Source organism: Clupea harengus, chromosome 15, assembly GCF_900700415.2.
Source record: "Clupea harengus chromosome 15, Ch_v2.0.2, whole genome shotgun sequence".
NCBI lineage: Eukaryota > Metazoa > Chordata > Actinopteri > Clupeiformes > Clupeidae > Clupea > Clupea harengus.
In genome coordinates, this window is record NC_045166.1 from 16,376,533 (window position 1) to 16,402,011 (window position 25,479).

At 43.6% G+C, this 25,479-nt stretch overlaps 2 protein-coding genes across 3 annotated transcripts in view; one reads left to right on the forward strand and one right to left on the reverse strand.

Annotated features, from left to right (window-relative positions):
• Positions 1–9,577, reverse strand: part of ak9 (adenylate kinase 9) — a 28,031-nt gene extending 18,454 nt beyond the window's left edge. Inside the window, exons 1-17 of the mRNA XM_031581216.2 lie at positions 9,461–9,577; positions 8,502–8,644; positions 8,165–8,228; positions 7,381–7,430; positions 7,168–7,264; positions 6,491–6,603; positions 5,855–6,046; positions 5,511–5,636; positions 5,213–5,287; positions 4,960–5,058; positions 4,491–4,630; positions 3,927–4,158; positions 3,522–3,612; positions 3,220–3,276; positions 2,969–2,998; positions 2,239–2,369; positions 1,689–1,842 (exon numbers count right to left, since the gene is read on the reverse strand). Coding sequence (XP_031437076.1) covers positions 1,689–1,842; positions 2,239–2,369; positions 2,969–2,998; positions 3,220–3,276; positions 3,522–3,612; positions 3,927–4,158; positions 4,491–4,630; positions 4,960–5,058; positions 5,213–5,287; positions 5,511–5,636; positions 5,855–6,046; positions 6,491–6,603; positions 7,168–7,264; positions 7,381–7,430; positions 8,165–8,228; positions 8,502–8,627 — 1,777 coding nt within the window. The 5' untranslated portion in view covers positions 8,628–8,644; positions 9,461–9,577. The remainder of the gene's footprint in view (positions 1–1,688; positions 1,843–2,238; positions 2,370–2,968; positions 2,999–3,219; positions 3,277–3,521; positions 3,613–3,926; positions 4,159–4,490; positions 4,631–4,959; positions 5,059–5,212; positions 5,288–5,510; positions 5,637–5,854; positions 6,047–6,490; positions 6,604–7,167; positions 7,265–7,380; positions 7,431–8,164; positions 8,229–8,501; positions 8,645–9,460) is intronic.
• A 239-nt stretch (positions 9,578–9,816) lies between these two features.
• fig4a (FIG4 phosphoinositide 5-phosphatase a) overlaps positions 9,817–25,479 on the forward strand; it is a 78,505-nt gene continuing 62,842 nt past the window's right edge. Inside the window, exons 1-6 of one of the 2 annotated variants that reach the window (XM_031582064.2) lie at positions 9,817–10,237; positions 10,345–10,412; positions 14,982–15,080; positions 16,486–16,609; positions 20,766–20,922; positions 21,331–21,381. In XM_031582064.2, the coding sequence (XP_031437924.1) occupies positions 10,350–10,412; positions 14,982–15,080; positions 16,486–16,609; positions 20,766–20,922; positions 21,331–21,381 (494 nt within the window). In that variant the 5' untranslated portion in view covers positions 9,817–10,237; positions 10,345–10,349. The remainder of the gene's footprint in view (positions 10,238–10,344; positions 10,413–14,981; positions 15,081–16,485; positions 16,610–20,765; positions 20,923–21,330; positions 21,382–25,479) is intronic. The other variant, XM_031582065.2, reaches the window with a different exon arrangement.

Below are 25,479 nucleotides of genomic sequence, written 5' to 3' on the forward strand. Positions count from 1 at the left end.
GACGAGTAACATTTTAGTTTTTTGCAGCAAAGTACTCACTCAGTTTAGACTACTGATGAACGATTTGTTTTTCCATTTGCCGTTCTAAAATCTGTCAATATAGTGCCAATAAATATAGGCCTAAAATGAGAAGGAGTGCAATATATTGTCTATATGGAATAGGGATAATTCCATAAAATGTGGCACGGTGGCTCAGTTGCTTGCACTGCCGCCTCACAGCAAGAAGGTCATGGGTTCGATTCCCGCATGGGGCGCTGTTGGCTCTGGGGGGCAGGTCCTCCCCAGAGTGCACAGTGCTCAGTTGGGCTATCTCCCGGGCCTTTCTGTGTGGAGTTTGCATGTTCACAAGGGGTTTCCCCCACTAAGGACCCCAACAGAAAAAACATGCAAAATAACAGAACACATGTCCATCCCTGACCAAAGATGGACAGTTCACTTCACTTGGTCCCCGGGCGCTACAAGCTGCCTACTGCTCCTGGGGGGTCCTTGAGGAAGGACGGTCCAGGATGGGAAAAAAGCAGAAAATAAATCACCGCGACCTCAGGCCTGTGTGTGTGTGTGTGTGTGTGTGTGTGTGTGTGTGCCATTAAAAAAACCTGACAAAGGTCTTAACTAGAAAATGCATTTCCTGAAGGAAATACCAGTGCATGAAATGCAAAAGTTAAGACAGGAAGAAGAGTGAAGAAGAAAGGAAAAAAGAGTGGAAGAAGGAAAGAAGAAAGGAAAGAAGAGTGGAAGGAAAGAAGAGTGAAGAAAGGAAAGAAAAGTGGAAGAAGGAAAGAAGAAAGGAAAGAAGAGTGAAAGAAGAGTGGAAGAAAGAAAGAGGAAAAGAAACGAAGAGTGACTCTGGATAAAGAGATAAAGAGAGAGTGAAGAGGGAAAATATTGAAAGAAGGAGAGAAAAATGGAGTGAAGCAGAGAGATGGAGTGTGAGAGAAAGTAGACTGAGAGAGATGCGCGTTTGATAAATTAAGACATTAAAAAAATGCAAAATAAGTGTTGTTTACAAGACCTACGCGACAAAGTTTGAATGAAGTTTCTACGTTAAGCGGTTCGAGCTGAATTAATCGCAGAAGTCGGTAAGAAGAATAAGAAGAAGAAGAAGAAGAAGAAGTATAAGAAGCCTAGGAATAACAATACAGGGCATTTCATGCACTGTAATTACAAATGTTCCCATTGACATCATAATCATAATGACATCTGTAATTACAGTGCATGAAATGCCCTGTATTGTTATACCTTCGTTTCTTATACTTCTTCTTCTTATTCTTTGTACCGACTTCTGCGATTAATTCAGCTCGAACCGCTTAACGTAGAAACTTCGTTCAAACTTTGTCGCGTAGGTCTTGTAAACAACACTTATGCTATGTATTTTTCATTTATCTAAACTTTATACTTTTTATGATATTAAAGAAAAACGAATACAAATTTTCTTCTTTCACTCTTCTTTATTTTCTTCTTTCCTTCTTTCACTCTTCTTTCTTTTCTTCTGCCTGTCTTAACTTTTGCATTTCATGCACTGGTATTTCCTTCAGGAAATGCATTTTCTAGTTAAAATACTAGTTTCATTTTCACTGTTCATTAAATATGTTTTGTTGCTGACACAGGCTACTGTATTGGCATATGTCAGACTTTTGGGCGACGCCTCTGTGCAGAGCTCTTGGATGATGACGTATCTATGAACTCACCGTCTTCGTCTCCGTGCTGCATCAGACAGAAGAGGATGTCGGGCCTGACCACGGCACCCATTTCCTGGATGGAGGCCAGTTCGGCCCGGTTCCTGGGGAAGTTATCCAGCACCCAGCCCCTTTTGAACTTCTGGTCCGCATCCTCCGCCTCAATCTGGAACGTTCCACAGAGAGGAAGTAGTTAGATTCTGATAGTACGTCACAGCTGGCAGTGGTCTTTTTGGGAGAGTAGTACCTTCAGAAAGGGGAGTGCGGTCAGGTGAGAGTACAACAGGTTGTGCATATGTGTAGTGCTTACCTCTGTTTTACTGCGTGTTAGTCCTTTGATGTGTGTGTGTGTATGTGAATGTTTGTGTTTAACTAAATAAAGTAATCAGGCATTGAATGAAGCGCACTCTGGTACAGTATGTTCAGGGACACCGTTTTACCAAGGATATGGCCTTGTGCGTCATATCACCAGTGTGCGTGCCAGGATGGTGTGTATTTCAGGAGAGATTTGGAGGAGATGATGAGGAGAAATGTATTTGTCTGGGGGGAGGGGTGGCTGTACCTCTTGGATGCGTTTCTGTAAGACCTCCACGTATAGGTCGATGGGTGGCTGGATGGTGCTCTTCTCCTCCTTTTTCAGGGTCTCCTTAACGATGGCCTGCACCTCCGGGTGATTCTCTGTCACCTCCTCTTCTATAGGGGTGACACAGTGACACAGAAACTAAATCAGCCACAACGCCTGGCTCTGTGAATTCAGGCTAGAGCCAGGAGAAGCAGGATTCGTAGTCTGACAGAGCCCTGATTACAACAATTACAACACTAGCGTTCAAAACTTAAATCACTCCGAAATGTTCATGATAGAAAATCACATTTTTACTCACCACATCAAATTTCTACCATGCACAATAAATATACTGTATTGCTTAGAAAAATACATTGCCAGGAAGTTTGGCAGAGCCAGACGTGCATTACAATACAAGCCAGGGGACTACCATGTGCTAATGCAATGTAAATTTGGAAACCAATTTTTAAACAAATCCAACATATGGCAGAGCTCAAAGCAGCATTACAGATTAAACATTTACTCCCTGCTCACTGCTTTAGGACTAGCTGCTTCTTGTGTCAAGATAGCAGTACTGATCCACAACTAAATGGAAGAAATTTAGTTAGACTGGATACTGAAGACAGCTCTATACACCATGCATTCTGAAACTGTGTTCCTTAGCCTGGTCAGGCACATGTGAGCGTGTGAGGCCTTAAGTAGTATGAGCATTCAGAAGAATGGCTATTACCTTCACTGGTCTTGTCACTCAGGGCCTTATCTGTTGGTAGAAGACCATCAGTACAGTATCAGATCAGAGTTTATTACCAGAGAACAATGTCACCAACACAACACACGACACAAGACACAAGACATGAACACCAAACAACAGCACGGCACAACAACGCGGCACGACACGACAACAGAAGACACAACACAAGACACAGTAGTACGGCACAAACGAGCACATCACAAACCAGTCCACAAAGCATATGGTCTGACCTGCTCCAGCTGGGTCTGTGACATCCACCCCCTGACGCTCCTCAACTATGTCTCGTTCTGTGTCAAACAGAGAGCTTGTGGTCACTCAACAGCTTTAGGTGTGTATGAGCAGGTGTTAGTATGTAGAAGTTATGTTGGTGGAGGGGTGACACAGTGTGTGTGTATGTGTGTGTGTGTGTGTGTGTCTGTGTGAAGCAACACCTGCACCATTCTAGTATGTGTATGTGCATGTTAGTGTGTTACGGTGTGTGTGTGTGTATGTAAGTGTGTGAGTGTGTGTGTGTGTGTGTTTGTGTGAGCACCTTTGTCGAACAAGTTATCCACGTCTTTCTTGACTTTGATCCTTTCAATGGCGACCACCGTTGTGTCATACCTGAGCTTGTTCAGCCACTCCTTTGGTCGGATAAAAAAAGGACGCATTTCATAATTAGCATCATTAGCTAATGATCTCATGGTCACTTGCATACAGAGAGTACAATCAGCCTCTATACACAGCAGATACAAAGCTTTTGCCCTAACCCTAACCCCCCCCCCACATACACACACACACTCTTGTTCACTGATGCATAAAACCGCCATATCATTTAGACACATGCTTTTTTGTTTTCTAAAGACTGCAGCTTTCTCCAATAATAGCGCAATAAATTCATAACTTTGGAAAAGACTGAACTGAGTGTTCCAGAAAATGCCTAGGTTTTCTGCTTCACCGTCTTCAAGGCCTCTATGACGGGCTCCATCAGCGCCTCCATGTTGATGATCACGGCCCCGTAGTGTTCGGCCAGACGCTGGCACAGCGTGGTCTTGCCTGTGCACGGGTGCCCGGTCACTGCCACCTTACAGGGCGGTCGGGGGTTGAGGGGCTGCAGATAGGGCCGCGGGTTAGTCAGGAACTTGTGCAGGGCCAGCTCAGAGGAAAGGATGTAGATCTTATCCAGGAAACTAGGAGGAGAGAGGGACAGAGCAACAGAGGGAGAGAGAGAGAGAGAGAGAGAGAGAGAGAAGAAAGAGAGGGAGAGAGAAAGAGATGATAGAGAGAGAAGGAGAGATGAGAGACAGACAGGGTGAAAAAGGAATAGACCCAGTGCATTTATCATTGGTGTTATCTAAGGCTTACAAAGAACACACACACACACACACACACACAGACACAGACACAGACACACACACACACACACACACACACACACACACACACACACACACACACACACACACACACACACACACACACACACACACACACACACACACACACGTACACACACACTCACCCCACAGAGAACTCAGGTTTGCCCTTTGTGATGGTGCCCTCCTTGAGGGCAACCGGGCAGGCTCTTCCCCAGCGACTCCTTCTCCAGCGCATGCCTGGAGCCAACATCCTGGAGGCAGACAGAGAACGCAGCAGCTCCTCCTGTGGGTGTGCACACACACACACACACACACACACACACACACACACACACACACACACACATTCACACATATTCAAACACACATACACACATTGACAAACACAGTATCAAATTAATGGTGTATTTAAAGAAAGTCACCTTCTTTAAGGCAGATTCCATTTTGCATAGTACACAGCTTATCAAAAATGTAAAATTCTACCATGTCCATGATATCAAAGCAGTATGTGTGTGTGGATGTCCTGACATACATGTATGAGTACGAGTGTGTACGAGTGTGTATGCAATTCCATATGAGTGAATTTGTGTGTTGGCAATGCTGAAAGCATACCGTGTCAATCTCATCAGGAATTTCCTCGTCTGTCTGCTGTAGACGGATGGGAACTAGAGCACGACGCAATGCCATACCCTCCAGACGGGAGATCACTGACTGCACACACACACACACACAAACACACACACACACAACAGTCAACACACACATGCACACAGTCAACACACAGACAAGAAGTTATACATTCACACACACTTAAATGGCATTCTGACAGTGTGTCATAATCGGTTGGTCAGAATCTGTTAAGTACCATAAAGAGCTCCTCAGGATCCCGATTCCCATCCAGTTCAAACAGATACAGAGGGTCATGATCCGCCAGGTAGTCCTGTAAACACAGATACACGCACGCATACACGCGCTTATTTAATCCCACTGTGGTCCCAATTCTAACAAATTAGGGCTTAGAGTTAGGAGTTTGAGTTCATTCTGGAGCCACAGTGTGGCTATAATTCAGGGTTTAGAGTATAGTATTTTAGGGTTTACAGCTTCTAAAAATTAAGGTGTTAGGGACTCGGCTGTACTGAAGTGTTAGGGCAGGTCTAACGCACCTCCAGTGGTCTAAGCACAGTGTCCTTGTAAAGCACGATCCTGTGGTAGATGTTATCGGGGTCGTTGTCTCTCGAGCGCACCAGGTGTGTGATCATGTCCGCCTGGAGCTCTCTGTACTCTGTTGGCTGCACACACACATGAACACCCACCCACACACACCAATGAACACACACACATACACACAGACAGAGAGAAACATGCATGCACGTACACACATACACATAGGCACATTGCACGTCAAAATACTTAATTTACATTGCACAAAAGCATACGAAACACAAACATAAACATATACATACAATTATTCTCTATCCTTCCCTTGCAAACACACACACACACACACCTCGTTAGTCTCCTCCACTTGTTCCTCCTCCTCCTCCTCATCCTCCTCCTCCTCTTGCTCCTGGTCCGGGTCTCTCTGCCTCTTTTTGGGCTCCTTCTTCTCTGGGTCCCACTGCTCCCTCTGGAACACGCGGCCAGTTAAGGGGTGCTGCCGCAGGCCCGACAGCCTCCGCAACAGATCCCCGTCTGTGCACTGAGAGAGAGGGGGAGGGCGGGAAAGAAAGAAAGAGACAACGTTTTGTAGTCTTTTAGTCAAGTCCTAAATTTCCCCCGGGAAATATAAAGTATCCATCTCTCATCTTGTATTGATGTGAAATGGTCCTACTGAACACACTGTAAGGGCATTAACATAATGAACATAATCAAGAACATTAGCAGTTCCAGAGACAGACAGAGAGAGGGGGGGGGGGGGTGGTAGCTGGCAGAGAATTGTATCCATCCAATGTTATATCATTTGAATTAATTGATACAAAAGAGAGCTACAATCAGAGGAGGAGACAGAAAATACAGTTGAAAAGAGGGGAACAACTCTTAGAACAAATGGATAAAAGTAGATGAAAGAAAATAATTTCAGTGGTGAAAGATGAGAGCAACACTGTGTTGTGCTGTGCTGAGCTGTGCTGTACACGAGCATCACCTTGATGTTGATGAGGACATCTGGAGGCATGGACAGGTTTCTGATTAGTTCAACCTGCTCATGGGCTGTCAGGTACTCTTCTGATGAACAGGGCATACAGCTGAGCACATACCCTGTCAAAGGCGGAGCACACTAGTCATTATACACATACACAGTCACACGGTTTTACTCTGTATTGGTGTACTACTGTATTGGTTTTTATTTTGCCTACCTAATAGCCTACCTAATCTATTTTCTTTTAAAACCTGATGATTTTATGACTGTTAACAGAGTGTTTATGTCTGTTTTATTTTTCTATAAATAAAGATTAATATTATTATCATTATAATAATAATAATAATTATTATTATTATAAGTATTATTATTATTACACACACTACAATAGTAGTATATTACTTTTATACACACTGCAGTCTATCTCTCACACTCGTAGTTTCAGCTACACACACAGGACAAGATACTAATTCTAACCATAACCACAACCACTGATACTTAACAACACCAGCCTCAAAGACACATCCTCAACAGCCTTCATCCATGACTGCATTCATATCGTCGAAATTCATACATTTGTTTCTTCTTCAGACTTCATCAGTACTGTAGTCTTCCCTCACAGGAGGACATGGTCTTAACTACAGAGCCCGAACCGGTACAAAAGGGAGGTGATCAGAACGTACCATAGTGCTTCACCTCAGCGGAGTTCAGTTTCTCCAGAATCAACTCGACCACCTTCTCCTCGCGAATTGCTTTCCCTTCCTTGACAGTTACGAGCAGCTGTTCAACAACATTTAAAAAGAAGTACTGTGATTAACTGCCAAATATCTGAAAGCATACACATCATGCAACGTTAAAGAGGATGTTAAGAAATGGGTTGCACACACACACTGTACCTCTGACGGCTGCTCCTCTTCACCTATGAGACTGTTGAGCATCTCTGTATCTATGGGTAAAAAGAAATGTTACACTAAGTTATTAGACATCACATAAAAAGACAAGAACATTGAGTAGCCCAGTGGTTCCTAAAGTGTGGGGATACGGAGTTACAGCAAAGGGATGCGGAATGGGGGTGAAAAAAAAAACGGAATTAGAAACCAAAACAACCAACCACGGCCAAATCTTGTGTGGAAGTGCTCTTAGGGCATAGTAGTCTATAACTAACCTATTCTGTGATGAGTTTATAGTCTATTTTATGTATTTATATAATATAGTCAGGGCCTTCCCAACCTTCATGTTAAAGGGACAGCTAGCCTAATTATTAATACAATGGACATTTGTCTAACATGTTGATTGTATGGATTTATGAGAGAAGTTAAAAAAGTTTACATGTTTTAAATAGTGCTAAGAGCTCTGATCAAATAAAAAAAAATTGTTTAACTGATAAAATATTCAAGTTACTGAAAGATTCAAATTTTAAAACACTGTTTACGAACAGCTACGCAAACGCTGACGTTTTTTTTATTTATTAGAAGATAAATTGCAGGTAAAGATGTGAGTGTCTCAATCTTTGCTCCATAGTGGTGGGGGGATGGGGGTGCAATTTGTTTTTTCATTGTCAAAGCGGGGCCTGCCATTAAAAGCCTGGGAACCACTAGTTAGCCTAATATATTATATTAGCCTAATGTATTACAGTAAAACAAGAGTAGAGCTCCATGAAACAAACAGTACAAGAATTACCATCAATGAGAACACATTTCCAGGAGTGGGCCAGTTTTTTGGCAAGGGTGGTTTTTCCTGCTCCCTGGATGAAAGACAACATAGAGGGTCTTAAATAAAGTGTATTTGAAGCAAGTGATGCGCAAATACCGTCTCTTAACACAAGCTGTGTCTTCTCCTAGGTTTTCTCTGGAGACAATTTGTGTAATTTATTGATGTGTGCAATCATGTTTTTTTTTCTAGTGTACATATAGCATACGTCTCAATGTACAGATAGAATGTACAGAGCATGGTTGTAAGAAAGACATGTGTATTTTCTTGTGTTTAGTAAGAACAAGTTCAAATTTCAAAAACATACTGGTTTCCCGAAAATGACAAAACAGGTTGGTTTGGACAGCAAAACATCCTCTTCGCCTTCATCCTCACATAGTTTGTCAACTAGCGTGTACATTGTGGGTGTCTGGGTGTCTGACCTCGTAGACATCTTGCCTGGTAAGGCGGCTAAAATAAAAAAAATGACAAAAAAGATTTAGAAATTTTAGAAGATGAGCCTTGCTGGCTAACCATCACCATTTACTTTTACAGGTATCCCACTATCAAGAGCTATATCTGATCATTGCAAGTGTAGGCCTACTACAGAAAACAAACCCATTTCAGTCAGTTACTCATGTTGCATAAACTCTTACACCTAATTAAAGAAAGGCATTCCAATGGATTTTGGAATGGAAGCTACATGAAAGTTTACTAGCTACGTGCAAAAAAACAACTCTATGTCTTGCTAATGTATTATCACTGCATGTGTACACTAAAATAACACCATTTTATGTTAAGAAATGTATCTGCACAAGGTCTTGCATGTGCATTTTTTATGGCCCATACTATAAGCATCTGCTGGGCCAACAAACTTTGCCAACAGGACCATGGTTTCCACAAGTATAAACAGTTAGAATTAAAGACCTTTTCAATACCACTTTAAATGACATTTAAGACCAAACCTGCGATGGAAATACACACCAAAAGTGAAAATATACGCTTACTGAGTAAATACATTGATGCAAGTTCCAAATGAACGTAACATTAGCGTCTATGTCCTACTATGTGGATCTGACTTAGCTATTTAGGTGCAGTGGCTACGTTAAAACCAGACTTCCACATATCACATCTAGCTTTATCTCTCTAAATAGATAGCGAGTTATGCTAGTTAGCTAACGTTATAACTTAAGTTATAGAGCTACAACTTTTGATTCGTCCTATTTTTGTAAGGGCCCCTCACAATTATGACAAGTGAACGGTGTGTCTGCAGGCTCCTCGTCTTACCTTACATTTTATAAAATTGCTAAATCAGTAGGAAACCTTTTTATCACCGAAATAGGCTAGCTACAGTTATCTCGGTCTGTATAATCCCAACCGTCAACTCCTGACTTGTGTTGACCAGTATCCATAGTAACGTGGGCCAGTATTTGTTTTACAATATTTGCAGAAATCAGACCGAAATAGCCGCTCATAGGGCCTAAATACATAATACTTGTAACTGATGTATGAAATATCAACACTGAAATCACAACGTGGCACCCTGTTCATAACACTGTAAAACTATGCATTTACTCAAATAGTTTGCTGTAAATATATTGTCAAACGCTTATTTAGTCCAACTACGGTCGTACTTTTTGACCTTCTACGCTACTCGTTGCAGCTGGGCATGACAGTCACCTGACTTGGCTCAACGTTTGGCAACAGAAACGCACGCCTTCTCTTGCCTTCTGGACTTGCATCATGAAATAAGGTCACTTTAATTATTTGCGAGTTTAAAAACAAGTTAAAACTTTCGTGCTTATGTCAGAGCGCAAGCAAATGGTTTACTGTCGTTTACTGAGGGCAAGTTATTCGGAATCGCGACGCTTGGTCGCTAGCTGACTGCGGTAGCTTATCAGAAAAGAACGTTTCCTCCTGCATTTCACTGATTTCATAGGCCTAAACAAACTAGCTTTGGTTCAGTTATGCTTTAAACGACTAATTCTAGCTGTATCAAGTAACGTTATATCGCCAGTCGCAAAATATCTGAAGTGGTACAGTGTAGCCAGTAGCATATGTAAGGTCAGTATTCTTACTTACAAAGATCTTCTCTCACATTACCTCATCATTTATTTGTCTCTCTTTCTAAGAAATGTCCATTACTAACTTTTGCGATTCCCCCTCTCTAGACACCATGCCTGTGACTGCGGCTGTTATTAGTGGGTTGCAGAAACTTGTCCTGTACGAGACAAGAGCGGTGAGTATTTGCCCTTCTGCAGTCCAATGACAAGTCCCTCCTTTGTAGATAACGCGTTTTCTCGTCATATTATCGCATGCCACACTCAGTTGCAAGGATTATATTGTTCAAGGTAGTATGTATTTTATTTATGGTATGATGATGGCATAATCACTTGTTCCACTGATGACCAGTTGAATTGAACTTTTAGCTTGGTTCAGTCATACTTTAAATATGAATATACTTAATATGATTTATATAGTTAAACGTTCTCAATGAAAAATGTAAAACAGCTGGGTGTACATGGATGGGCAATAGATGGCAGTCTGTAACAGAGCAGGTTCTGATTTATGGACGTACATACTGCTGTTTACATGTTGTGTTCAACTGCAGTGGGGTCCAGAGGGATGAATATCGATGAAGAAGCATATTCTGTTTTATTTATAAACTCTGTTGATGGGCATTGTTTTGTGGGTTTGTGATGGCATGCTGGTCGCTAACAACAACATGGAGGAATGACTTGGTCAAGGCATAGCAGACTTTTCAGATGCTTACTCTGCCAGCAACCTGCAGAAAACAGATTTTATATTCTTATTCAAACTGTTGAAGCATGCCTAGTGTTTAAGACATTGATGATCAGTGATGGTCTGGCTTTTCTTCATACCTAAATGGTCACTACAACATGATTGGTCAACTCAATGATTATTTTATCAGGAGATAGTGGTAGCAAATCTTTCGCAATGCCAAAGGGCAGTTACTTCAAACGTAACGTATGACATATGTGGAGTTCAAGTGATGGTGAGTGTGTTTACCAGTGAAGAAGCAGTCTGCCAACTTTATGTTGACAAACATGATGATTGAAAACATACTGTTCCAGATAGATGATGTATGGATGGATGATCTGAATGTGATGGTGATATGCCCCCAGTTTAATGTCCTGTAGACTTGCTCACGGTGTGTGTGTGTGTGTGTGTGTGTGTGTGTGTGTGTGTGTGTGTGTGTGTGTGAGAGAGTGAGAGTGAGAGTGTGAGAACATCTTAAGAGCTTAGTGGTCAGAAAATGGTTCCTCAACTCATGCACTTATTGAAATTTAGAAGTCTTATACAGGCAATAGTAGGCCTGCAGTCTGTTGACAATATGTCAAATGGATTATGAATCCTAATTTTGCTTATAATGGAAGTTGGCTATTCTCTCCTCATGAAGGGGGTTTGGGGGGTCGACTACTGTCTACAATTATACAGACTGGCATTTTATATTTATTTAGTAAGGTATTTACATATTGTGTTAATGACCATTACTGTGCTTAAGTCCCCTTAGTTTGTGTGTGTGTGTGTGTGTCGTGTGTGTGTGTGAGAGAGAATAGCTCAGAAAATTGTTGTCAAGCTTTCAAGAAATGTATTTTTAATACTGATCAGTATCTGATCTGTTTCTATCTTCACTGAATGGAGAACTTGTTGTGAAAGACAACTGTTTGGTTGGCTGTCGAACATATGAGGTTGAACATATGAATGTGAACATGTTACATACAGTTATAGTTCCCTAATTTCCGTTCTATGCTCAGAAATCAGGTGGGTATAAGAAGGCATACACATATGAGATTATATTATGCACATCCAGTACCAGAAAGTTATGTAGTCAGGGGCAGCTCCATTAATAAATCATTTGAAACACTAATAACCTAGTGTGATAGTATATGTGCCGGTATAAGGCCTATAGAGGATGAGGGGAGAGAGAGAAATTAGTTTAGAAATCATTTTAAAAAACTTTTTAAAAAAAAACTTTAAAAAAATGTAGAGGTGATTACAGAAATGTTTTTGGTGGGAGTTACCATTTCAGTTTAGCCCATAGCAGGCATTTTCTACCAATTTGGTCAGATTTTGTGTTTTTAGTTTGAGGAAAAAATCAGTGTGTGTGTAGTACTGCAGAAAGATTTTGTATCATATTACAAAGCTGGAATGAGTTTTATAAATGGATTTCTAGACAGTTTTTTTCCGCTTCCTTTTGGCCATTTAAGGGTTCAGCAGCCCTCCCAGCCAGGGTTGAAGTGACTTCCATCTTGGGCTGATAGATGGACCAAGAGTTGTGCACTTCCAGTGGGAGTGAATGCACGCAGTGGTAGGTTGCTGTGATGTGGATGCCCACGGCCCCTATTTGAAGGTTTTTCATGTGGTGGTGACCACTTTGGGTTCAGAGTCTGAACTACACCTGTTCTCGTAGGTATTGTAGTGGACAAAAAGAGGATAAGCTATTAGACCTGTCCCATTTGAGATGGAGAAAGAGAGAGAGAATTTTGAGAATGTGTGTGTGTGAGACAGATGGACAGACTTAAGAAAGCATAAGAGTGCTTAGAAGGAACAGAACAAGACACACTCTGCAGTGTGCCAACCCCCTCTGGTGCACAATCAACTCTTTGCTGAATCACACACATACACACATTTGCAGTACCAGCTTTGTTAAGGCAGCAGGAATATAATAATTTCAGGCAACACATTTGAATCTGGGTTGAACATTAGGCTACCAAATGAATGGGCTACCAGTTTTAAAACAGCTGCGGCCTTCTTTTGTGAGTGAGGTACACGCCTTCAGCTGTAATTGCATCTTATTCCGTTTTTTCATACTAACGGGGTCGCTCAGTGCGTCTTCACTCAGTTTAACCTGTCGATCAAGCATAGCCCGGATGCTTGATGTTTCCATACATCAGGGTCTACTCGCTTGAGAGCGTGTCTTTACGTCAGGGATAAAGGCAGCCGAGATGTTACAACATACAAAAATATTCGACAAAGTGGAGGGGGAAAGAACTCTATGACGCAAAGTGTAACTCTATTCCTCAGATTGTACCCCAGTTACCATACATGTATTTAGGTATTACATTAACCACAAAGGAAACATTTGGTTTCTGAAAAGAAACCAACCTGTTAGGTTTCCAGACTAGTACCTCTTTCTTTAGCCAAAGATAACGGAAGTTGCTTGGTTAAAATCGATTCCATTATTTCTAAGCCTGAATCCTTAATTCTGTGTGGGCTAGCTTGCCATCCTGCTAATTCTCAAGATACACTACCATTCAAAAGTTTGGGGTCACCCAGATAATTTCGTGTTTTCCATGAAAACTCACACTTTTATTCATCAAATGAGTTGCAAAATGAATAGAAAGTATAGTCAAGACATTGACAAGGTTAGAAATAATGATTTCTATTTGAAATATTAATTTTGTTCTTCAAACTTTGCTTTTGTCAAAGAATGCTCCATTTGCAGCAATTACAGCATTTGGCATTCTAGCTGTTAATTTGTTGAGGTAATCTGTAGAAATTTCACCCCACGCTTCCTGAAGCACCTCACACAAGTTGGATTGGCTTGATGGGCACTTCTTGCGTACCATACGGTCAAGCTGCTCCCACAACAGCTCAATGGGGTTGAGATCTGGTGACTGCGCTGGCCACTCTATTACAGACAGCATACCTAACCTCCGTTTATTTTTCAGTCTTCGGTTGCTGATCTGCCGTTGACTCTTTGCCTTCTCTCCACTCTTTTCACGCAATTGTTTTGTTGCATTTGCTGCACGTCGCGATGTTTGAATATTTTGGTGCGAAATACAGCCACACTTTTGACCGTTTACCTTTCGGTATTTTCTCTGTTAAAAGGTTGATGGCTAGTTCTGTTTGTGCTTGCTCTGTGAAATGCTGCATGCTCTTCACTGTCATAAGACTGTTGCTATGAAAACACCAATGAGCGTGAGCGACACAGGACAAAGTTTACATTGGGAGCTGGGGCAGTTTTACATGTGCCCCGCGGAATCTGCCTAGCAACCGTTTTCAATTGGCTCAGGCACCGAAATGAAGCACCGAAATCTGCGTTGCATTTCGGTCCGGGTAGGTACCGGTTGTATTGGAACCGGTTCCATGTTGGTACCGGTTCTTGGTACCCAACCCTACTTCTAAGGCGATTAGCAAACACAATGTACCATTAGAACACTGGAGTGATAGTTGCTGGAAATGGGCCTCTATACACCTATGTAGATATTTCATTAAAAACCAGACGTTTCCACCTAGAATAGTCATTTACCACATTAACAATGTATAGAGTGTATTTCTGATTAATTTAATGTTATCTTCTTTGAAAAAAACAGTGCTTTTCTTTGAAAAATAAGGACATTTCTAAGTGACCCCAAACTTTTGAACGGTAGTGTATATCCGGATAACAATATTATTTAACCATGGAATTTATCGAGTTTATACCACTTGAGAGAATACATTTATTTTGTCAGTTCAGTGTCTGCCTAAACACACTATCTGTGGTAGAAATGTAGATTGGGCAGTTTCCTATTTACTGCTGTTGCTGTAGTTAGTACTTTTCAGATTAAACTTTTCAACCAGAACTTCATAATTTAATCCAAGTCTGGTAAAATAGCAAGAACATTTCAAATTCTATTATTTTGTAAGTTGTTGGGTCCAACAGCAAGTGTTATTGTAAACAGTATCAGTATCCCAATAGACTCTATTCTGTAACCCTTGGCCTATCAGTTTGCCTGTCTATATGGTGTCTTTCTGTGTCCTCCTACTCTCTTCTGATGTTTGTTTGATGGCTCTTGTCCAGAGGTACTTTCTGGTGGGCAGTAACCAATCTCAGACCTGCCACCGCGTGCTTAAGATCGACCGCACGGAGCCACGAGACCTGGTCATCATCGACGACAAGGTAAGACTCTGGAAAGTGCTATAGGGGAGTGTGTGTGCGTGCGTGTTTGTGTGTGCGCAAGCGTGGGTGCGTGCACTTGTGTGTACGTGTGTGTGTGTGTAATTTTATGATCTACACTTACTCTGATCAGCACTACCTGAACTAGCAGGTGGGAGCAAGGCGGGCCAGTGTAGCAGTCCTCCACCCACCCGAAAACACACAGCACCCACCCAAACACACACAGCACCCACCCAAACACATTCAGGAGGATGTGTGTGTCCGCACCCCAGAATACACCAAGTGTGTACACTGTAAGCCCTTTGGAGTTGTTTGAATCAAAGGCATTGAATGTTTGTCAAGATGAGACCAGATAAAATTAGACTAGGATTTTCTTGTTTTTTTTGTGTCCTTGTACAAAAAAAGTCTCAGCCTCTCAACCTAAATTTAGACCTAAAATCCAAGGACCGAGGCAAAGGATAATGCTGGATGCAACAATATGTGTGACTATATTTAGAGAGGGTGTCAGGGACATTCAAGATGAGGACACAGATACTCCATGGGTTTTTTGAGAGGTGAGCTAGAGATGCTAGTGGAGGAATCCTCAGGTTAGGAATAGGGTCCTATTTTGGCGGAAACCGGAATACCGCCCGGGCAGGTTGTCTTCAACTCTGGCGATTAATACAAAATTCTGCTGAGGCATGGATTTAGCTGTGGCAGCATATTCTTCTCTGACAGGGAGCATTTGCATGTGCCAAATCACAATCCATCCATGCCCAATTCTGATTTATCTATATGGCAAAATATATCACATTACCTTTCTTGAAAAAGTGGCGCATTTCTGTACTAGCAATGAAGCAGGAACAACCCTGTGTTTTGGGCTAATGCAATTAATCTATCTTCGATATCTTTGAAGTTAACACCTGTCTTGTAGGACTTCTTTTTTTTTTTTTTAAAGAAAAGAAAGAAAAAAACATACTTATATAGTTAAAGACTTGAGCACATTTTCATGCCCACTCTCTGGATGACACAATGCATAGCTAAACAGGCTTTCTCTCCCCTGGTCGGTTCTGCTGGGGATCGGCATGCGTTTACAGCACCAAATGAACCACAGTTTGTGAAAAAGCCATATAAAGGATGACATTTTAATCTAATTAATGTTGAGTACCTAGTTACCTCAGACAAACCTAATATTCTGGTGCAGTTAACGCATAAGACCCATAATGTGTTAGTGTGTGTGTGTGTGTGTGTGTGTGTGTGTGTGTGTGTGTGTGTGTGTGTGTGTGTGTGTGTGTGTGTGTGTGTGTGTGTGTGTGTGTGTGTGTGTGTGTGAGAGAGAGTGTGAGAGAGAGCATGTGTTTGTATGTTTGTGTATATGTTCTCCTTTGTGTGTATGTATCTTAATTTGTGTGTGTCTGCGTGTCTGCAGCATGTCTACAACCAGCAGGAGGTGCGTGATCTGCTGGGGAGGCTGGATCTGGGGAACCGGACCAAGATGGGTCAGAAGGGCTCCTCAGGACTCTCCCGGGCCGTCTCCGCATTTGGCATCGTGGGTAAGAGAGCTGGGAGAGTGAGTGAGTGAGTGAGTGAGTGAGTGAGTGAGTGAGTGAGTGAGTGAGTGAGTGAGTGAGTGAGTGAGTGAGTGAGTGAGTGAGTGAGTGAGTGAGTGAGTGAGTGAGTGAGTGAGTGAGTGAGTGAGTGAGTGAGTGAGTGAGTGAGTGAGTGAGTGAGTGAGTGAGTGTGTGTGTGTGTGTGTGTGTGTGGTTGTCATCTGTAGGTCACCAATGGGATAGTGGATGTGAGTGCCAAGAATCTCCTTGAATACTGATTTATTTGTTTAAAATATGTAGGGCAGGATGGAATTCACATGCTGTCAGCATGGCTTCAATCTGTGTGTGCGTGTGTGTGTGTGTGTGTGTGTGTGTGTGTGTATTTCCTCTCATCAACTGTTCCATCTGCATTTGTTTTCCTTTTCAGTTTCTTCTCTTCTTTATCTTTTTTTATTCGTCCAATTTTCCCAGTGTATGAAAAGGCATGTTCTTCCATCCCTAACCTCTGTGCAGCTGTTATGGGCTATGCGTGTCTTTCACAAGGTTAGGCAGAGTGTGAGAGGGTCTCCTCTCCTTCCATCTCGCGCATAAGGGCACACACACACACACGCAGATGTGGCACGCACACACAAGAGCAGACAGTCACTGATGTGGTGTGTTACACAACACATTATGGGGGTTTGTTTGTGTATGCGTGAATCAATACTTTGAAAACATCTCAACTCCTCGGATCCATTTTGACCTTCTTATCTAACAACACTCATGACACACAGACACACTAGTAAATTGAGAAATAACCTTCTTCGTCGATTGCTTTCAATACCCAACAGAGGTGAGTACCCATGTCATTGTGCCTCGGGTTGTATAACACACGCCTGAATTCATGCCCTCGAAACCCAAGTACCATGTGAGCACCAGGGAGGATAATTTGTTGTGGGGACAGTAACCACAACATCTTTCACAGTGGCCTGACTGAACTATGTCAGACTGTAGGTTGTCATTTCATTATGTCATGAATGTCAGCCCTGCACATGAATAGCTGGATGAACAGGATAAGAGTAATTATTGGAGGATGGGAGTGGAAAAATTTAAAAAGAGGCTGCATTAGACTCTTAAAACATGTTACATTACATGTATTTTTTGGTAAATGAGAGAGAGACAGAGAGACAGAGACAGGCTGTCTTTTTTCCATTCAAGGGATCGACACAAAAAATGATGTGATGCCATTGTGTCGGACCAAGTATTCCTTCCCTTTACCCTGCTCCTTTACCATCGCGCAATATCTGTGTAAATCAAGGAAAGCCATGGCACACATTATCTTGCATATTAGAACGGCTGCTTAATTGCTTCTCTGGAGTGCCATAGGTGCTGTAGACTTACTGAAATGTATGACTGGTAGGTGCTGAGCATCATAACGGAGCTTAGATGGCATTTTCAAAATGTTTTTTTTTTTATGTTTTGTTCCTGGGGGGCAACCTGAATTGTTTATTACTTTGGTACAGTACACACACCCATTGGAAAATCTTCACACACTATTCATCATCTACCATCATCAACCATGATCCACCATTACCCAGAGTGCATAGCTACCACCCTATCTGGCACCTCAGATGTCGGGAGCACTGGGCTCTGATGGTCCACTTCATTCAGGCTGAAGAATGGAGCTAGAAACATCCCTCTGGCCATTTTTTTTAGCTGTGCTACACTCACTGTGTGAGCAGTCAGCTAACCATCAGTCCTTAGTAGTGTTCCCCAAGAGTTGACCCTAAGGAATATTAGCTTTGGTTCGTGTGTGTGTGTGAGAAGCCACGTATAGGCACTCAAGTTGGAGTGTGGCTGTATGAAAACTCGGCGATGCCTGTGTATGGAACAAATGTATCGTCAGCACCTGCCTTTGACATCAGTCTAGCAATTTCATGTTGGTATGTCAGTGACTATGGGTTATGTTAAAAAGGCCACCAGTTGCATCCAGCTGGGCACCCCACTGTGCAGGCCACTCACGGGACCTGGGGTCCATAGAGAGGTCATCCTATCAGTTGATCCCAGAGTTCCGTGGGGCTCGTGCACAGTGGAAATTTACGGACCTTTTGGTCATCCCAAGCCGGTTTCAAGGCTCCCCTTCATCTCCACCATATAAGTCCGACCCTCCGATGGCCAAGTTGTCGGGCACAAGAAACTGGAGTTGGAGAGGTCGTGGTCGAGGAGTGCGTTGGACAATTCGGGTTGCATGCATAGCCATTACACTTCATCATTGCCGTGCGTCACTGATAATGTGAGTGTTTGTGTATATGTGTGCTAGTTATCTGGTCTGTTTCATATCAGTGGATATCATATATGTACGTTTATGTAGTGTGGTAATTATTCACTGTCTTGTCATGTTTCAATCTGTTACCGTTAACCAACAAGTTACGGTTGATACAGACCAAATAGAATGTGCACCGTTACGGCACGGCGGCGAGGAACATATCTTCATCTGATTCATAACAGTCATCTTGTATATATCATATTCATTCGGGTTGTATATAATGGTTCATCTTTATTGTAGTTAATTGTTAATATTTGTATATTTGTCATTGTGTCATTCTATAGAAACCACGGACTCTATAACTCAATTCACAGATAACTCATTACACGGTTCACGGTCTTCAACCAATTCAAGGATTCATGTTGGATATACTTCCTTTACACGGATAGTTATATTCACGGATCATTCGATCATTGTCAGCCAATGAATATAAGTCTGTTACAAAGATAATTATATTCACGGGCATCATTTATTCATCTTCCACTTCATGTCTTGAGTGTGTATGTGGAAATAAATCAGTAATCATTGGAACATTGGCATCCGTTCTTGTTCTAACCGGACAGACCTGTGGCGATTGTCACCTAGTTCAGTAATCAGTTATACAGTCCTTTTGGGGTTTACTCATTCAATATCCCCCTATTTTATAGGTTAGTTGTTAAATGTGTCTTAAACTCACGCAGTGGGTTCTGGGATTCGTGGGTTAAATGTGTCTCAAACTCACGCAGTAGGCTCTGGGACTAAAGTGTTAAATGCGTCTTAAACTCACACAGTGGGCTCTGAGACTCGAGGGTTAAATGTTGAGCAGGCTGAGCAGCAAGTCAGCATACAAAACCGTTTCCATACCTAGAGTGAGCACCCCCCCCCCCCCCCTTTTTCTTTGAGAGATTTTTGTTTGACCTTTTTGCATAATTGCCGGTACTGAAAGGCATTAGTTAAATAAAGGTATTAAGACCAACTTAATCTGAAATGTGCCATAGGAATCAGTCTCACAACGTTAATATTTTTCATATCCTTTGGTTATACCTGTCGGGATTTGGATATTTGGTTATAGTCCATACCAAAAAATAACCAGAAAATTGCCTAACACACAGCACCATCCTGTCTGGTGTTAGGTAGGTAAGTGTGACGACCCTGAGATGGCCGTGCAGTCTGCTCTGAAGAGGTGAATCCAGTACTGTGACAGACGTGTATCGTAGTTCTGTGCACACTCATACACACACAATTCTTCCTGTGGGCAAGGCTTTGACCCATGTCATCTGTACTAATCTGATGAGTGTAATTGTGGCCTAGTGGAGAAAATTACTTTTGTGTGTATACATGTTTGTATGGGAGTGCAAAACTAGGTCATATTCATCATCGCTTTTCCCGGTCTATTACCCTTGAGTTACATAAGCTCTCTCTCTCTCTCTCTCTCTTTCCTTCTTTCTTTCTTTCTTTAGATTCTCTCTCTCTTTCCTTTCATTTAGATTATCTCTCTCCCTCTCTCTTTCCTTCTTTCATTTAGATTCTCTCTCTCCCTCTCTCTTTTCTTCTTTCATTTAGATTCTCTCTCCCTCTCCATCCCTCATCACACATCTCTCAGTTTGTGGTATTATTTCCATTTAAAAGATTTGTGTCTGGATTGACCCCCTACATCAGTATCTGTGTATGAGTGTATTGTCTGGATGATTTATAAGACTGCTACAGGACATTTCTGGAGGGCTACTTAATCAGCTGTGTGTCTCGAGTGGAGGGGGGGGGGGGTACTGCTTTCCAGTGTTTGTGTGTTTTCTGTATGATTTCTATATTGTCTTTTTATGCATTTTGTGTGTGTGTGTGTGTGTGTGTGTGTGTGTGTGTGTGTGCACGTTCCAGGGTTTGTGCGATTCCTTGAAGGCTACTACATTGTGTTGATCACCAAACGCAGGAGGGTAGCGGACATCGGCGGCCATTCCATTTACAAGATCGAGGACACCAATATGATCTACATCCCCAATGACTCTGTGCGTGTCACACACCCGGATGAAGCCAGGTGTGTGTGTGTGTGTGTCTGTGTGCGAGTGTGATTGTGTGTGTGCGTCTGTCTTTGTGCGTGCATGTCTGTCTGTGTGCGTGCATGTCTGTCTGTGTTTGTGAGCGTGCGTATCGGTGTGCGTGCATGGCTGTGTGCGTGTGTGTCTGTCTGTGTTTGTGAGCGTGCGTATCGGTGTGTGTGCATGTGTGCGTGCGTGTCTGTGTGTGTGTGTGTGTGTGTGTGTGTGTGTTTGTCCGTCTGTCTGTGGGCCTGTAAGTTTGTATAGAGAGGGACATTGTTTTAATTCTCATGAGTAAAGTAATTGATTTTGTTGAATTGGACAATTTTAGTTATATTGATATTTAGTGACGTGCTCTTGCTATTGAGTAGATTTAACATTTACATCTGTTTTATTAATGATCTCAGATATGTAAGGATCTTCCAGAACGTTGATCTCTCCAGCAACTTTTACTTCAGGTAATATTTTCTGTGTGTGTGTGTGACTGTGAGGGGGTGTATTTGTAATTTGCCTAACAATATTCATGTTACCTTGGAAAGGCATGTGTGCAGGGCCTCAGAGGGCTGATGTGCGTGTGTATCCAACATGTGACCATCTGTGATTCATTTTTTTAGTATACTGCAGATTCTCGAATCACTTGGGAAGAGATGAGTTACTCCTACTGATTGTTGGGTGTGTACGTGTGTGTTTGGTATAAGTTGGTCATATTTGCTTGTATCTATTTTTTAACAACATTCATTTGTTTTAGCCACTTTAGTGTAGTAGCCTTGTCTGTTATATGACAGACTCGATGTTTGAGAACTTCCAAACAATTGATTTCATGCTGTCACCATCCTTTCTCTTGTTTACTGTACTTGGACTGTAACTGAAAACTGAGTGTGCACGAGAGTTAGTTTAAAATTTGAGATCCTCGGGAGGGGTTATACAGTGGGGAAAATAAGTATTTGACATCCTGTCTTCCAATCCTCCTTAGAATCATTCAAGTGTTCATTGGCAAACTTCAGACGGCCCTGTACATGTGCTTCCTTGAGCAGGGGGACCTTGCGAGTGCTGCAGTACTTCAAACCATTGCGGCGTAGTGTGTTGCCAATGGTTTTCTTGGTGACTGTGGTCCCAGCTGCCTTGAGATCATTCACAAGCTCCCCCTGTGTAGTTCTGGGGTTATTCTGCACCTTTCGGATGATCACCGATACCGCACGATGGGATATCTTGCATGGAGCCCCAGACCTAGAGCGATTGACAGTTGTTTGGTGTTGCTTCCATTTGCGAATAATCGCACCAATAGTTGTCTGCTTCTCACCAAGCTGCTTGCCGATGGTTTTGTAGCCCATTCCAGCCTTGTGCAGGTCTACAATCTTATCTCTGACGTCCTTGGACAACTCTTTGGTCTTACCCATGGTGGTGAGGTTGAAGGTGTGAAGTATGATTCTTTGGACAGGTTTCTTTTATACATCACCAGTTGAGATCAGGTGTACCTTGTTAGGCCTAATGAGGACTAATCTGTGTGCTTCTTGGGCACATAACTGGTCTGTGGGAGCCAGAATTCTTGCTGTTTGGTAGGGGTTCAAATACTTATTTTCCGCGACAAATGCAAATCAATTCATAACTGTAATAAAATGCAGTTATCTTTCAAGCATTCGTTTCGGTGTCTCACTATGGGATACGCCCCAGCCCGTATTCCTCAGAAGCCTTATATCATCACGCCAGCCCCATTGGCTGGCACCTGTGACGCGTGTGGCCTGGGGAGACCCCGCCTTCCTATATCTAGGAATACACAGCGTCAACTCGTCATTCAAAATCCTCTTCTCGCTTCACACCAGAAGCTTTCTATCGACCTCCCTACTTTTGGCAGAGTAGCTAGCTAAACTGTCCATAGCTGGAGTGACCAACTCCATCGCCGGGCGCTGGCAACACTCACCCAGGAGAGTAAAGGTGAACCCGGCTGCAAAGCCCAGGCATTGTCGAGCTATCCGGATTGTCACCAAACAACGGATTTTATTCCTAGCCTCACGGCTAACGTGGTCTGACCGAAGCTGACGCTACGGACGGACCAGAAGCATTGGAGTTCAGCACACCAGCTAACCCCATTCGCGTTTAAGCACACCAGCCTAAACGCACTTAGCGCAAGCTAAATGGCTGCAGCAATGCAGAACATCTCCACCACAGAGGGCGAGGATGTGGACCGACTGTGCACTTGTGGAAACAAGATATCCAGCAAGGATACGCACCCGGTTTGTTCTACATGCCTAGGAGTGAAACATGCCCAGGCAGCGTTGGACAACGCCGGTTTGTGCGAACACTGTGCCCGGTTCACAGCCAAAACCCTGCGCCGTAGGCTAGCCCGCCAGGCTAGTCTAACAGGCAACGACCCTCTCCTGTCAACGGCTAGCTTAGCCCAGACGACCGCTCAGCAGACAGCAATGTCTCAGGAACAGCCCACCATGGCTGCCCGGAGCTGGAGCGAGCAGGTGGACGCCTACGACCCCCTGTCGCAAGACATGGAGGAGTTGGAGTCGGAGGACGGTGACGACTACGAAGTGAATTCGGACCTACTCGTCTCAGATGATGAGGACGATTTCGACGCACCTTTCCTACCGAGCGCCCAGGCGCTTAACCCCGCATCAACCCTGGCTTCGGAGAAGGAGGCACCACCCTCCCCATTGATCAGTTTGGACTTGCAGGACGTGTGCAAACGCGCAGCAGACAAGCTGGCAATTCCGTGGCCAACGGTTACCGCAGAGACTGCGAAGTCGCGGTACGAGGGGAAGAGGCTGCCTATGGCAAAACGTTCGGCGAGACAACTCCTACCGATTTTCCCGGAACTGTTGGAGGAGCTCTCAGTCACATGGAAGGACAAGCCCTTCACGTGCAAGACCCCGATACAAGGTGGTTCTGTGTTGGACCTAGAGGGTATGGAAAAAGAAGGTCTTTTCCGTATGCCTGCAATGGAGCCGCTGGTTGCCGCGCATCTACAGCCGCGACGGCTTACCACGGCTACCCCGACACTACCTTCCAAAGAACGTCTACAATCAAGCCTGTCCGAGAGAGCGTACAAGGCGGTAGCGTTGTCTGCAAGAGCCCTGAACGTCATCTCGATCCTCACAGCCTACCAGGCGGAGATACAGGAAGAAATGACTGCGAACCCAGGTCCAACCAAGTGGGACGAGATATGTGTCATCACCGACCTATCTCTGCGCCTGCAAAGATGTGCCGTCCAGGCTGCTGGAAGAGCCATGGACACGATGGTGGTTCAAGAGCGGGCTCGCTGGCTAAACCTAGCCAACCTCTCTGACCGGGAGAAGGAGGCCATAATGGACGCACCTATCGTCTCTGACGGCGTTTTTGGCACGGCCCTGGCGCACATGCAAAAAAGATGCGAGGAGAAAAAGAGAGACGATGAGGCCCTGCAACTATGTCTGCCGAGAAAGCCAGGCCCCTCTGCGTTCCCTCGCCAAACCTTCCCTCAGGAAGCTGCACGCCCGGCCCCAGGGTATCGTTATCAGAAACGACCCAGGCCACAGGTAGCGACCCCCACCCAGGGCGCCCCGCAAGAGGTGAAGCCGGCTTGGAGAAAGAAGCCCGGTTCACATGCAGCCCCGCCAGCTGGTCAGTCTGCCCCCCACCCCAACCCCGGGGCTAGGAGGAAGAAGATGACTGCCTGACCTCGCTAGGCCCCAGGGAGGAAACGGGAGCCCCCCTGTTCACTGGCCCCCGTCCTCCATCCCACGTTCAGCCTGGGATTTTGTGTGGCAAACCCCAATGTTCAAAATGGCCAACAGGGCCCGTTCTGTCCAAAGGACACGACCCTGTAAAAAGAAAAATTGTTTGTACACAGGTTCTTTTGAAAAATTGTACTCATTTTTCTTGTCGCCAAAACAAAATAAAGGTTCCCCTTCATGTCCAAATGTTGCAAAACATGAAAGGCGCTGTCAGAATAGTTCCGCCAGACCAAAGTCATGCGGGTTTCTATTCAAGATATTTCCTGGTCCCGAAGAAGGGAACACAAGCGCTCAGACCAATATTGGATCTAAGAGCTCTGAACAAATACTTAAGAAAGTTTACGTTTCGAATGCTCACGTATACAACCCTATTGCGATTCGTACGCCCAGGAGACTGGTTCACTACCGTGGATCTCACCGACGCGTACTATCACATAAAAATATACCCACCCCACAGCAAATACCTGAGATTCGCATTTCAGGGGGTGGCATACGAATTTCTGAAACTCCCATTTGGCTTATCACTAAGCCCACGGACGTTTGTAAAATGCACGGAAGCGGCTCTGGCTCCCTTGAGGGAGAAAGGGATCCGTATCGTTACTTTTGTGGACGACTTGGCTGTGGCATGCCAATCGGAAGCACTAGCGAAAGAGCATACAACAGCGCTCGTAGAACACCTCACTGCGTTGGGATTCAGTATCAACTACAAAAAGAGTGTATTGAGCCCTACTCAAACTGTCTCTTATCTGGGCTTGTCACTAAATTCAATCACGTTCAGAGCGCATCTGTCACGCGAAAGAATAGACAAGTTCAACCTATGTCTGGCACACTTCCAAA